We start from the raw sequence: 13733 nt of genomic DNA, 5'->3' as shown, positions 1-13733 counted from the left end.
GTGTAATTCAGAGTGTGTGTGTGTGTAATTCAGAGTGTATGTGTGTGTGTGTGTGTGTGTGTGTATAATTCAGAGTGTATGTGTGTGTGTGTATAATTCAGAGTGTGTGTGTATAATTATGTGTGTGTGTGTGTGTTTGTGTGTGTGTATAATTCAGTGTGTGTGTGTGTGTGTGTGTGTGTGTGTGTATAATTCAGAGTGTGTGTGTGTGTATAATTCAGAGTGTGTGTGTGTGTATAATTCAGAGTGTGTGTGTGTGTGTGTGTGTAATTCAGAGTGTGTGTGTGTGTAATTCAGAGTGTATGTGTGTGTGTGTAATTCAGAGTGTATGTGTGTGTGTGTGTGTGTGTGTATAATTCAGAGTGTATGTGTGTGTGTGTATAATTCAGAGTGTGTGTGTATAATTATGTGTGTGTGTGTGTGTTTGTGTGTGTGTATAATTCAGTGTGTGTGTGTGTGTGTGTGTGTGTGTGTATAATTCAGAGTGTGTGTGTGTGTATAATTCAGAGTGTGTGTGTGTGTATAATTCAGAGTGTGTGTGTGTGTGTGTATAATTCAGAGTGTGTGTGTGTGTGTGTATAATTCAGAGTGTGTGTGTGTGTGTATAATTCAGTGTGTGTGTATATTTCAGAGTGTGTGTGTGTGTGTATAATTCAGAGTGTGTGTATAATTCAGTGTGTGTGTGTATAATTCAGAGTGTGTGTGTGTGTGTGTGTGTATAATTCAGAGTGTGTGTATAATTCAGGGTGTGTGTATAATTCAGAGTGTGTGTGTGTGTATAATTCAGAGTGTGTGTGTGTGTGTATAATTCAGAGTGTGTGTATATTTCAGAGTGTGTGTGTGTATAATTCTGTGTGGGTGTGTGTGTGTGTGTGTGTGTATAATTCAGTGTGTGTGTGTGTGTGTGTATAATTCAGTGTGTGTGTGTGTGTGTGTGTGTGTGTATAATTCAGAGTGTGTGTGTGTGTGTATAATTCAGAGTGTGTGTGTGTGTATAATTCAGAGTGTGTGTGTGTGTATAATTCAGAGTGTGTGTGTGTAATTCAGAGTGTGTGTGTATAATTCAGAGTGTGTGTGTGTATAATTCAGAGTGTGTGTGTGTATAATTCAGAGTGTGTGTGTGTATAATTCAGAGTGTGTGTGTGTATAATTCAGAGTGTGTGTGTATAATTCAGAGTGTGTGTGTGTATAATTCAGAGTGTGTGTGTGTATAATTCAGAGTGTGTGTGTGTATAATTCAGAGTGTGTGTGTGTATAATTCAGAGTGTGTGTGTGTATAATTCAGAGTGTGTGTGTATAATTCAGAGTGTGTGTGTATAATTCAGAGTGTGTGTGTGTATAATTCAGAGTGTGTGTGTGTAATTCAGAGTGTGTGTGTATAATTCAGAGTGTGTGTGTGTATAATTCAGAGTGTGTGTGTGTGTGTGTAATTCAGAGTGTGTGTGTATAATTCAGAGTGTGCGTGTGTATAATTCAGAGTGTGCGTGTGTATAATTCAGAGTGCGTGTGTATAATTCAGAGTGTGTGTGTATAATTCAGAGTGTGTGTGTGTAATTCAGAGTGTGTGTGTGTATAATTCAGAGTGTGTGTGTGTATAATTCAGAGTGTGTGTGTGTAATTCAGAGTGTGTGTGTGTAATTCAGAGTGTGTGTGTGTAATTCAGAGTGTGTGTGTGTATAATTCAGAGTGTGTGTGTATAATTCAGAGTGTGTGTGTATAATTCAGAGTGTGTGTGTGTATAATTCAGAGTGTGTGTGTGTAATTCAGAGTGTGTATAATTCAGAGTGTGTGTGTGTGTAATTCAGAGTGTGTATAATTCAGAGTGTGTGTGTGTATAATTCAGAGTGTGTATAATTCAGAGTGTGTGTGTGTATAATTCAGAGTGTGTGTGTGTATAATTCAGAGTGTGTGTGTGTATAATTCAGAGTGTGTGTGTGTATAATTCAGAGTGTGTGTGTGTATAATTCAGAGTGTGTGTGTGTATAATTCAGAGTGTGTGTGTGTATAATTCAGAGTGTGTGTGTGTATAATTCAGAGTGTGTGTGTGTATAATTCAGAGTGTGTGTGTGTATAATTCAGAGTGTGTGTGTGTATAATTTCAGAGTTGTGTGTGTGTATATTCAGAGTGTGTGTGTGTATAATTCAGAGTGTGTGTGTATAATTCAGAGTGTGTGTGTATAATTCAGAGTGTGTGTGTATAATTCAGAGTGTGTGTGTATAATTCAGAGTGTGTGTGTATAATTCAGAGTGTGTGTGTGTATAATTCAGAGTGTGTGTGTGTATAATTCAGAGTGTGTGTGTATAATTCAGAGTGTGTGTGTATAATTCAGAGTGTGTGTGTATAATTCAGAGTGTGTGTGTGTATAATTCAGAGTGTGTGTGTGTATAATTCAGAGTGTGTGTGTGTATAATTCAGAGTGTGTGTGTATAATTCAGAGTGTGTGTGTGTAATTCAGAGTGTGTGTGTGTATAATTCAGTGTGTGTGTGTATAATTCAGAGTGTGTGTGTGTAATTCAGAGTGTGTGTGTGTGTAATTCAGAGTGTGTGTGTGTATAATTCAGAGTGTGTGTGTGTGTATAATTCAGAGTGTGTGTGTGTATAATTCAGAGTGTGTGTGTGTGTGTAATTCAGAGTGTGTGTGTATAATTCAGAGTGTGTGTGTGTGTAATTCAGAGTGTGTGTGTGTAATTCAGAGTGTGTGTGTGTAATTCAGAGTGTGTGTGTGTATAATTCAGAGTGTGTGTGTGTATAATTCAGAGTGTGTGTGTGTATAATTCAGAGTGTGTATAATTCAGAGTGTGTGTGTGTGTAATTCAGAGTGTGTGTGTATAATTCAGAGTGTGTGTGTGTGTAATTCAGAGTGTGTGTGTGTATAATTCAGAGTGTGTGTGTGTATAATTCAGAGTGTGTGTGTATAATTCAGAGTGTGTGTGTGTATAATTCAGAGTGTGTGTGTATAATTCAGAGTGTGTGTGTATAATTCAGAGTGTGTGTGTGTATAATTCAGAGTGTGTGTGTGTATAATTCAGAGTGTGTGTGTGTAATTCAGAGTGTGTGTGTGTATAATTCAGAGTGTGTGTGTGTATAATTCAGAGTGTGTGTGTATAATTCAGAGTGTGCAGTAGTTAATGTGTGAGTTTTATTATATTGTTTTATTTGGGTATTTTTATTGTTCAGTAATGTGGTGGGTCGTCTCTTCGTTCGCTGGACTTTATCCTGCTAACTGTTCCAAATGTCCGAACTGAATTTGGTAAAAGGGCTTTTATGTACTCTGCGCCATCGTCTTGGAACGCCTTACAAAATACTTTTAAACTGGAAGAACTTGTCCCGATTGGTATTTTCAAATCACTGATGAATGATCTTGAGACTGATTCCCTGACCTGTCAATGTTTTTAATTTGCTGTTTTATGATTTTGTTATACTCTTGTGAATTCTATGTTTTTTACTAAATTACCTGTAGTTTTTCATGTTGTTTGTCTGTAATTTTTGTAATGACTTGGTGCTGCCTATCTTGGCCAGGACGCTTTTGAAAAAGAGATTTTAAATCTCAATGAGCCCTTCCTGGTTAAATAAAGGTTTAATAGTAACAAAAAGCCTCCCTCAGCAGAGTCCTCTGATCCATGTGTTTAATGTCCTCACTCCGACGTTGATTTCCGGCCGTTCCTTTTGTGCAACGGATTTATCCCTCGTTCTGACAGACCTTACACACACACACACACACTTAGAATAATACACACACATACATACACACACATACTCGGAATAATACACACACGGCCCAGGCTCTGAATGTTTGATTAAAGTTCAATTGACTCCTCCAGCGGCTGGGCGAGAAACCGTTTCAGGTCCTATTTGTAGCAGGAAAGCTCTTCCCGACATGTTCTTTTGTTCCCATTCAGCCGCTTGCCACCCAGGCAGCCCCAACAGCACTGCTCCTAATACCCAATCATTCAGCCAGCCAGCCAGACTGCCTCCCACTCTCCTGGCCTCCCAGCCTCCCTGCCTCCTGGCCTCCCGCTCTCCTGGCCTCCCTGCCTAATCCTGCAACTGACAGACAGACACAGCCACAGCAGCAGCACAAACACACCCGGCTACTTGCAAAACCTGACATGGAGTCATGATCTCAGTGACCTGGAGTCATTTTCTCAGTCCACTCCAAACCACTACGGTCTTTTCCTCGCTATGTGACGCAGTGGCTGTTAGATCATCTAATATCTAACTTGGATGTTAGTACATTAGGGAATTATTTACCATGTCTGAAATAAAACATTAAGCTCTTATTTTCAGGAGTTATTTTTCTACAAAGTGATGCAGTGTTTCCCCTAGGATTTTTTTCAGCAACGGTGGCAAAGTTAGTTTAGAGGCCCTCCTATTGGCCACAGAGACAAAATGTTGCTGTTTTAATGCTAGTTTCATGCAATTCTACATATTTTGTCAGAGAGAACTACAAGAAATTCATTGTGAATGTTAATATATGTGTGTGTGTGTGTGTGTGTGTGTGTGTGTGTGTGTGTGTGTGTGTGTGTGTGTGTGTGTGTGTGTGTGTGTGTGTGTGTACGTACGCACTGTTTTGACCTGATTCCTACATGAGTAAGATGCACAGTTCAGTGTTCCTGGTACTCGTTCCTTATCCTCGCGCTCTGTCTCCGATACAGGGCTAGTTGCTAACCTTCTACGACTGGATATAAGAGTGTGTGTTCTGATGGTGTGTCTCTTGCCTTGCAGGGTGAGTTGATAACCTTCTACTACTACTGGAAGAAGACTCCTGAAGCGGCGTCGTCCAGGGCCCACCGTAGACACCGTCGCCAGCCTGTGTTCCGACGCATCAAGACGCGTACCGCCTCCACCCCCGTCAACATCCCGTCTAGACCCCCCTCCTCAGAGTTCTGTAAGTGGTACACTATCCCTACGCCCCAAACCTCCACCCCGTCTAGACCACCCTCCTCAGAGTTCTGTAAGTAGTACACTATCCCTACGCCCCGAACCTCCACCCCGTCTAGACCCCCCTCCTCAGAGTTCTGTAAGTGGTACACTATCCCTACGCCCCAAACCTCCACCCCGTCTAGACCCCCCTCCTCAGAGTTCTGTAAGTAGTACACTATCCCTACGCCCTAACCCTACGCCCCGTCAACATCCCGTCTAGACCCCCCTCCTCAGAGTTCTGTAAGTAGTACACTATCCCTACGCCCTAACCCTACGCCCCGTCAACATCCCGTCTAGACCCCCCTCCTCAGAGTTCTGTAAGTGGTACACTATCCCTACGCCCTAACCCTACGCCCCGTCAACATCCCGTCTAGACCCCCCTCCTCAGAGTTCTGTAAGTGGTACACTATCCCTACGCCCTAACCCTACGCCCTAACCCTACGCCCCGTCAACATCCCGTCTAGACCCCCCTCAGAGTTCTGTAAGTGGTACACTATCCCTACGCCCTAACCCTACGCCCCAAACCTCCACCCCGTCTAGACCCCCCTCCTCAGAGTTCTGTAAGTAGTACACTATCCTTACGCCCTAACCCTACGCCCCGTCAACATCCCGTCTAGACCCCCCTCCTCAGAGTTCTGTAAGTAGTACACTATCCCTACGCCCTAACCCTACGCCCCGTCAACATCCCGTCTAGACCCCCCTCCTCAGAGTTCTGTAAGTGGTACACTATCCCTACGCCCTAACCCTACGCCCTAACCCTACGCCCCATCAACATCCCGTCTAGACCCCCCTCAGAGTTCTGTAAGTGGTACACTATCCCTACGCCCTAACCCTACGCCCCAAACCTCCACCCCGTCTAGACCCCCCTCCTCAGAGTTCTGTAAGTAGTACACTATCCTTACGCCCTAACCCTACGCCCCGTCAACATCCCGTCTAGACCCCCCTCCTCAGAGTTCTGTAAGTGGTACACTATCCCTACGCCCTAACCCTACGCCCGTCAACATCCCGTCTAGACCCCCCTCCTCAGAGTTCTGTAAGTGGTACACTATCCCTACGCCCTAACCCTACGCCCCGTCAACATCCCGTCTAGACCCCCCTCCTCAGAGTTCTGTAAGTAGTACACTATCCCTACGCCCTAACCCTACGCCCCGTCAACATCCCGTCTAGACCCCCCTCCTCAGAGTTCTGTAAGTAGTACACTATCCCTACGCCCCAAACCTCCATCCCGTCTAGACCCCCCTCCTCAGAGTTCTGTAAGTGGTACACTATCCCTATGCCCTAACCCTACGCCCCGTCAACATCCCGTCTAGACCCCCCTCCTCAGAGTTCTGTAAGTAGTACACTAACCCTTCGCCCCAAACCTCCACCCCATCAACAACCCTCCTCAGAGTTCTGTAGGTAGTACACTATCCCTACGCCCCAAACCTCCACCCCGTCTAGACCCCCCTCCTCAGAGTTCTGTAGGTAGGACACTAACCCTACGCCCCAAACCTCCACCCCGTCTAGACCCCCCTCCTCAGAGTTCTGTAAGTAGTACACTATCCCTACGCCCCAAACTTCCACCCCGTCTAGACCACCCTCCTCAGAGTTCTGTAAGTGGAACACTATCCCTAACCCTACGCCCCGTCAACATCCCGTCTAGACCCCCCCTCCTCAGAGTTCTGTAAGTGGAACACTATCCCTACGCCCTAACCCTACGCCCCGTCAACATCCCGTCTAGACCCCCCTCCTCAGAGTTCTGTAAGTAGGACACTAACCCTACGCCCCAAACCTCCACCCCGTCTAGACCACCCTCCTCAGAGTTCTGTAGGTAGGACACTAACCCTACGCCCCAAACCTCCACCCCATCAACAACCCCCTCAGTGTTCTGTAGGTAGGACACTAACCCTACGCCCCAAACCTCCACCCCATCTAGACCACCCTCCTCAGAGTTCTGTAGGTAGGACACTAACCCTACGCCCCAAACCTCCACCCCATCAACAACCCCCTCAGTGTTCTGTAGGTAGGACACTAACCCTACGCCCCAAACCTCCACCCCATCTAGACCACCCTCCTCAGAGTTCTGTAGGTAGGACACTAACCCTACGTCCCAAACCTCCACCCCATCAACAACCCCCTCCTCAGAGTTCTGTAGGTAGGACACTAACCCTGAGCCCCAAAGCTCCACCCCATCTAGACCACCCTCCTCATAGTTCTGTAGGTAGGACACTAACCCTACGTCCCAAACCTCCACCCCATCTAGACCACCCTCCTCAGAGTTCTGTAGGTAGAACAGTTATGTTGCCATAGAATTGAATTCTGAACATCCAAGCTCTAACGAGCAGGCAAGGAAAGGAAAAACCACTCGCATCAAGTCTCTTTCTGGTTACTCCTGATACATTTGACCTTTTTGATAAGGCTTGTAAAGCAACTCAAAATGGCAAGAACAGGATCGGCAACAACAAAAAAAGTCATACTGTGTTAGAGGTCGAGCAATGGTCATCACAAGTAGTACATTAGCATTTGATTGGTAACAACATGTGAGATGCTTAGCACAGTACTGTGCTTCTACATCTGCATTGCTTGCTGTTTGGGGTTTTAGGCTGGGTTTCTGTACAGCACTTTGAGATATCAGCTGATGTAAGAAGGGCTATATCAATACATTTGATTTGATTTGTTGGTGCTTGGTAACGACGTGTGTTGTGTTCTCCTCCAGTGGACCTGAGTTCAGCCAGTGAAGATGACTTGGACAGTGAAGACAGTGAGCAGGAGCTGAAAGGTTACGCCTGTCGACACTGTTTCACCACCAGTAAGATGATACACACACACACAGATATATATACACACACACACAGATATATATATACACACACACTGTCATATGGACCCGTTATCCTCCTCATATTGTGTGTATGAATCCCACCTGTCTGAGTGCATCACATTACAGCTGACAACCCCTGTCACGCACGGCTGGTTATCTCTGGTCTCCCCCTAACCCGGCTGGTTATCTCTGGTCTCCCCCTAACATGGCTGGTTATCTCTGGTCTCCCCCTAACCCGGCTGGTTATCTCTGGTCTCCCCCTAACGCGGCTGGTTATCTCTGGTCTCCCCCTAACCCGGCTGGTTATCTCTGGTCTCCCCCTAACATGGCTGGTTATCTCTGGTCTCCCCCTAACGCGGCTGGTTATCTCTGGTCTCCCCCTAACATGGCTGGTTATCTCTGGTCTCCCCCTAACCCGGCTGGTTATCTCTGGTCTCCCCCTAACCCGGCTGGTTATCTCTGGTCTCCCCCTAACCCGGCTGGTTATCTCTGGTCTCCCCCTAACCCGGCTGGTTATCTCTGGTCTCCCCCTAACCCGGCTGGTTATCTCTGGTCTCCCCCTAACCCGGCTGGTTATCTCTGGTCTCCCCCTAACATGGCTGGTTATCTCTGGTCTCCCCCTAACCCGGCTGGTTATCTCTGGTCTCCCCCTAACCCGGCTGGTTATCTCTGGTCTCCCCCTAACCCAGCTGGTTATCTCTGGTCTCCCCCTAACCCGGCTGGTTATCTCTGGTCTCCCCCTAACGCGGCTGGTTATCTCTGGTCTCCCCCTAACTTGGCTGGTTATCTCTGGTCTCCCCCTAACCCGGCTGGTTATCTCTGGTCTCCCCCACCACGGCTGGTTATCTCTGGTCTCCCCCTAACGCGGCTGGTTATCTCTGGTCTCCCCCTAACGCGGCTGGTTATCTCTGGTCTCCCCCTAACGCGGCTGGTTATCTCTGGTCTCCCCCTAACACAGCTGGTTATCTCTGGTCTCCCCCTAACACAGCTGGTTATCTCTGGTCTCCCCCTAACACAGCAGGTTATCTCTGGTCTCCCCCTAACCCGGCTGGTTATCTCTGGTCTCCCCCTAACCCGGCTGGTTATCTCTGGTCTCCCCCTAACCCGGCTGGTTATCTCTGGTCTCCCCCTAACCCGGCTGGTTATCTCTGGTCTCCCCTAACCCGGCTGGTTATCTCTGGTCTCCCTTAACGCGGCTGGTTATCTCTGGTCTCCCCCTAACCCGGCTGGTTATCTCTGGTCTCCCCCTAACCCGGCTGGTTATCTCTGGTCTCCCCCTAACCCGGCTGGTTATCTCTGGTCTCCCCCTAACCCGGCTGGTTATCTCTGGTCTCCCCCTAACATGGCTGGTTATCTCTGGTCTCCCCCTAACCCGGCTGGTTATCTCTGGTCTCCCCCTAACCCGGCTGGTTATCTCTGGTCTCCCCCTAACCCGGCTGGTTATCTCTGGTCTCCCCCTAACCCGGCTGGTTATCTCTGGTCTCCCCCTAACCCGGCTGGTTATCTCTGGTCTCCCCCTAACCCGGCTGGTTATCTCTGGTCTCCCCCTAACCCGGCTGGTTATCTCTGGTCTCCCCCTAACGCGGCTGGTTATCTCTGGTCTCCCCCTAACGCGGCTGGTTATCTCTGGTCTCCCCCTAACCCGGCTGGTTATCTCTGGTCTCCCCCTAACATGGCTGGTTATCTCTGGTCTCCCTTAACGCGGCTGGTTATCTCTGGTCTCCCCCTAACCCGGCTGGTTATCTCTGGTCTCTAACTGGCAGAGCCAAGAAGGGGTGTTTGTCTCAGTTCACCCCAGTGGTTTCTGATGTCCACCTGTCTGTCTGAGTGGTGTTTGTCTCAGTTCACCCCAGTGGTTTCTGATGTCCACCTGTCTGTCTGAGTGCTCTAAAGACTAGTTTGTAAGTAGAACATCTGTAGCAGGCTATCCCCTGTCTGACTGACAGGAAGCTGTGTCTCAATGTCCCGTCTCCCTGTCTCAGCCTCTAAGGACTGGCACCACGGTGGCAGAGAGAACATCTTGTTGTGTACAGACTGTCGTATCCACTTTAAGAAGTACGGCGAGCTGCCCCCCATCGAGAAGCCCGTGGACCCGCCTCCGTTCATGTTCAAACCCGTCAAAGAGGATGAGGATGGACTCAGCGGGAAACATAGCATGAAGACCCGACGTAACAGAGGATCGGTATGTAGCACACACAGTCACACACACACAGTCACACACAGTCACACACACACAGTCACACACAGTCACACACACACAGTCACAGTCACACACTCACAGTCACACACAGTCACAGAGTCACACAGTCACACACACACAGTCACACACACACAGTCTCACAGTCTCAGAGTCTCAGAGTCACAGAGTCACAGTCTCACAGTCTCACAGTCTCAGTCACACAGTCACACACACAGTCACACACACAGTCACAGAGTCAGAGTCACAGAGTCAGAGTCACACACACAGTCACACAGTCACACAGTCACACACACAGTCACACACACAGTCACACACACAGTCACAGTCACACACACAGTCACACACACAGTCACAGTCACACACACAGTCACAGTCACACACACACAGTCACACACACACAGTCACACACACACACACACAGTCAGTCTCACACATAGTCAGTCTCACACATAGTCAGTCACACACACACAGTCACAGAGTCACACACACACAGTCACAGAGTCACACACACACACACAGTCACAGAGTCACACACACACACACAGTCACAGAGTCACACACACACACAGTCACAGAGTCACACACACACACAGTCAGAGTCACACACACACACAGTCACAGAGTCACACACACACACACACAGTCACAGAGTCACACACACACACAGTCACAGAGTCACACACACACAGTCACACACACACAGTCACAGAGTCACACACACACAGTCACAGAGTCACACACACAGAGTCACACACACACAGTCACACACACACAGTCACACACACACAGTCACAGAGTCACAGAGTCACACACACACAGTCACAGAGTCACACACGCACAGTCACAGAGTCACACACGCACAGTCACAGAGTCACACACGCACAGTCACAGAGTCACACACGCACAGTCACAGAGTCACACACGCACAGTCACAGAGTCACACACGCACAGTCACAGAGTCACACACACAGTCACAGAGTCACACACACACAGTCAGAGTCACACTCACAGAGTCACACACACACACAGTCACACACACACACACAGTCACAGAGTCACACACACACACAGTCACAGAGTCACACACACACACAGTCACAGAGTCACACACACACACAGTCACACACACACACAGTCACAGAGTCACACACACACACAGTCACAGAGTCACACACACAGTCACAGAGTCACACACACACACAGTCACACACACACACAGTCACAGAGTCACACACACACAGTCACAGAGTCACACACACACAGTCACAGACACACACACACACAGTCAGTCTCACACACACACAGTCACAGTCTCACACACACACAGTCACAGAGTCACACACACAGAGTCACAGACACACACACACAGAGTCACAGACACACACACACAGTCACAGACACACACACACACACACAGTCACAGTCTCACATACACACAGTCACAGTCTCACACACACACAGTCACAGTCTCACACACACACAGTCACAGTCTCACACACACTAAGTCCGTTTCTGTCACTGTCTTTCTGACTTTGTCTCTTTGTCTCTCTCACACTTATTCTGCATGGAGACACTCACAGTACACATCAACACACACACCCTATCGTCAACACACACACCCTATCGTCAACACACACACCCTATCGTCAACACACACACCCTATCGTCAACACACACACCCTATCGTCAACACACACACCCTATCGTCAACACACACACCCTATCGTCAACACACACACCCTCTCATGTAATCCTTCTGTCTCCGTGTGTGTAGATGTCGACTCTCCGTAGTGGCCGGAAGAAGCAGACAGCCAGTCCTGATGGACGAGCATCTCCAACCAATGAGGACCTGCGGTCTAGTGGCCGTACCTCCCCCTCCGCAGCCTCCACAGACAGCACTGACAGCAAGACAGACCCCATGAAGAAACCCAGCAAGGTAGAGTACACACACACACACACAGAGAGAGACACACAGAGAGAGAGACACACAGAGAGAGAGACACACAGAGAGAGAGACACACAGAGAGAGAGACACACAGAGAGAGAGACACACAGAGAGAGAGACACACAGAGAGAGAGACACACACACACACAGAGAGAGAGAGACACACAGAGAGAGAGAGAGAGAGAGACACACACAGAGAGAGAGAGAGAGACACACAGAGAGAGAGAGAGAGAGAGAGACACACAGAGAGAGAGAGAGAGAGAGAGAGACACACACAGAGAGAGAGAGAGAGAGACACACACAGAGAGAGAGAGAGAGAGAGAGAGAGAGACACACAGAGAGAGAGAGAGGACACACACAGAGAGAGAGAGAGAGAGAGAGAGAGAGACACAGAGAGAGAGAGAGAGACACACAGAGAGAGAGAGAGACACACAGAGAGAGAGAGACACACAGAGACACACACACTCACAGAGAGAGAGACACACACTCACAGAGAGAGAGACACACACTCACAGAGAGAGAGACACACACTCACAGAGAGAGAGACACACACATACATATCCACACACACATACAGTTGAAGTCGGAAGTTTACATACACTTAGGTTGGAGTCATTAAAACTCATTTTTCAACCACTCCACACATTTCATGTTAACCAACTATAGTTTTAGCAAGTCGGTTAGGACATCTACTTTGTGCATGACACAAGTAATTCTTCCAACAATTGTTTACAGACAGATTATTTCACTTATAATTCACTGTATCACAATTCCAGTGAGTCAGAAGTTTACATACACTAAGTTGACTGTGCCTTTAAACAGCTTGGAAAATTCCAGAAAATGATGTCATGGCTTTAGAAGCTTCAGATAGGCTAATTGACATCATTTGAGTCAATTGGAGGTGTACCGGTGGATGAATTTCAAGGCCTACCTTCAAACTCAGTGCCTCTTTGCTTGACGTCATGGGAAAATCTAAAGAAATCAGCCAAGACCTCAGAAAACAAATTGTAGACCTCCACAAGTCTGGTTCGTCCTTGGGAGCAATTTCCAAACGCCTGAAGGTACCACGTTCATCTGTACAAACAATAGTACGCAAGTATAAACACCATGGGACCACGCAGCCGTCATACCGCTCAGGAAGGAGACGCGTTCTGTCTCCTAGAGATGAACGTACTGTGGTGCGAAAAGTGCAAATCAATCCCAGAACACCAGCAAAGGACCTTGTGAAGATGCTGGAGGAAACAGGTACAAAAGTATCTATTTCCACATTAAAACAAGTCCCATATCGACATAACCTGAAAGGCCACTCAGCAAGGAAGAAGCCACTGCTCCAAAACCGCCATAAAAAAGCCAGACTACGGTTTGCAACTGCACATGGAGACAAAGATTGTACTTTTTGGAGAAATGTCCTCTGGTCTGATGAAACAAATATAGAACTGTTTGGCCATAATGACCATTGTTATGTTTGGAGGAAAAAGTGGGAGGCTTGCAAGCCGAAGAACACCATCCCAACCGTGAAGCACGGGGGTGGCAGCATCATGTTGTGGAGGTGCTTTGCTGCAGGAGGGACTGGTGTACTTCACAAAATAGATGCCATCATGAGAAAGGAAAATGATGTGGATATATTGTAGCAACATCTCAAGACATCAGTCTGGAATTTTAAAGCTTGGTCGCAAATGGGTCTTCCAAATGGACAATGACCTCAAGCATACTTCCAAAGTTGTGGCAAAATGGCTTAAGGACAACAAAGTCAAGGTATTGGAGTGGCCATCACAAAGCCCTGACCTCAAACCTATAGAAAAATTGTGGGCAGAACTGAAAAAGCGTGTGTGAGCAAGGAGGCCTGTATTTGGCTAAGGTGTAT

At 47.5% G+C, this 13733-nt stretch overlaps 1 protein-coding gene across 6 annotated transcripts in view; it reads left to right on the top strand.

Moving 5' to 3' along the window:
- The window catches only part of rerea (arginine-glutamic acid dipeptide (RE) repeats a), a 99164-nt gene that overhangs the window by 66770 nt on the left and 18661 nt on the right, over positions 1–13733 (top strand). For all 6 annotated transcript variants that reach the window (XM_029718366.1, XM_029718369.1, XM_029718368.1 and 3 more), the window contains 4 exons: positions 4727–4889; positions 7620–7712; positions 9707–9906; positions 11699–11860. In XM_029718366.1, coding sequence (XP_029574226.1) covers positions 4727–4889; positions 7620–7712; positions 9707–9906; positions 11699–11860 — 618 coding nt within the window. The remainder of the gene's footprint in view (positions 1–4726; positions 4890–7619; positions 7713–9706; positions 9907–11698; positions 11861–13733) is intronic.

This window comes from Salmo trutta, chromosome 28, assembly GCF_901001165.1.
Source record: "Salmo trutta chromosome 28, fSalTru1.1, whole genome shotgun sequence".
In the NCBI taxonomy this organism is placed as follows: Eukaryota; Metazoa; Chordata; class Actinopteri; order Salmoniformes; family Salmonidae; genus Salmo; species Salmo trutta.
The sequence above is the reverse complement of the archived record's forward strand: the minus strand, read 5'-3'. Positions and strand labels throughout refer to the sequence as shown.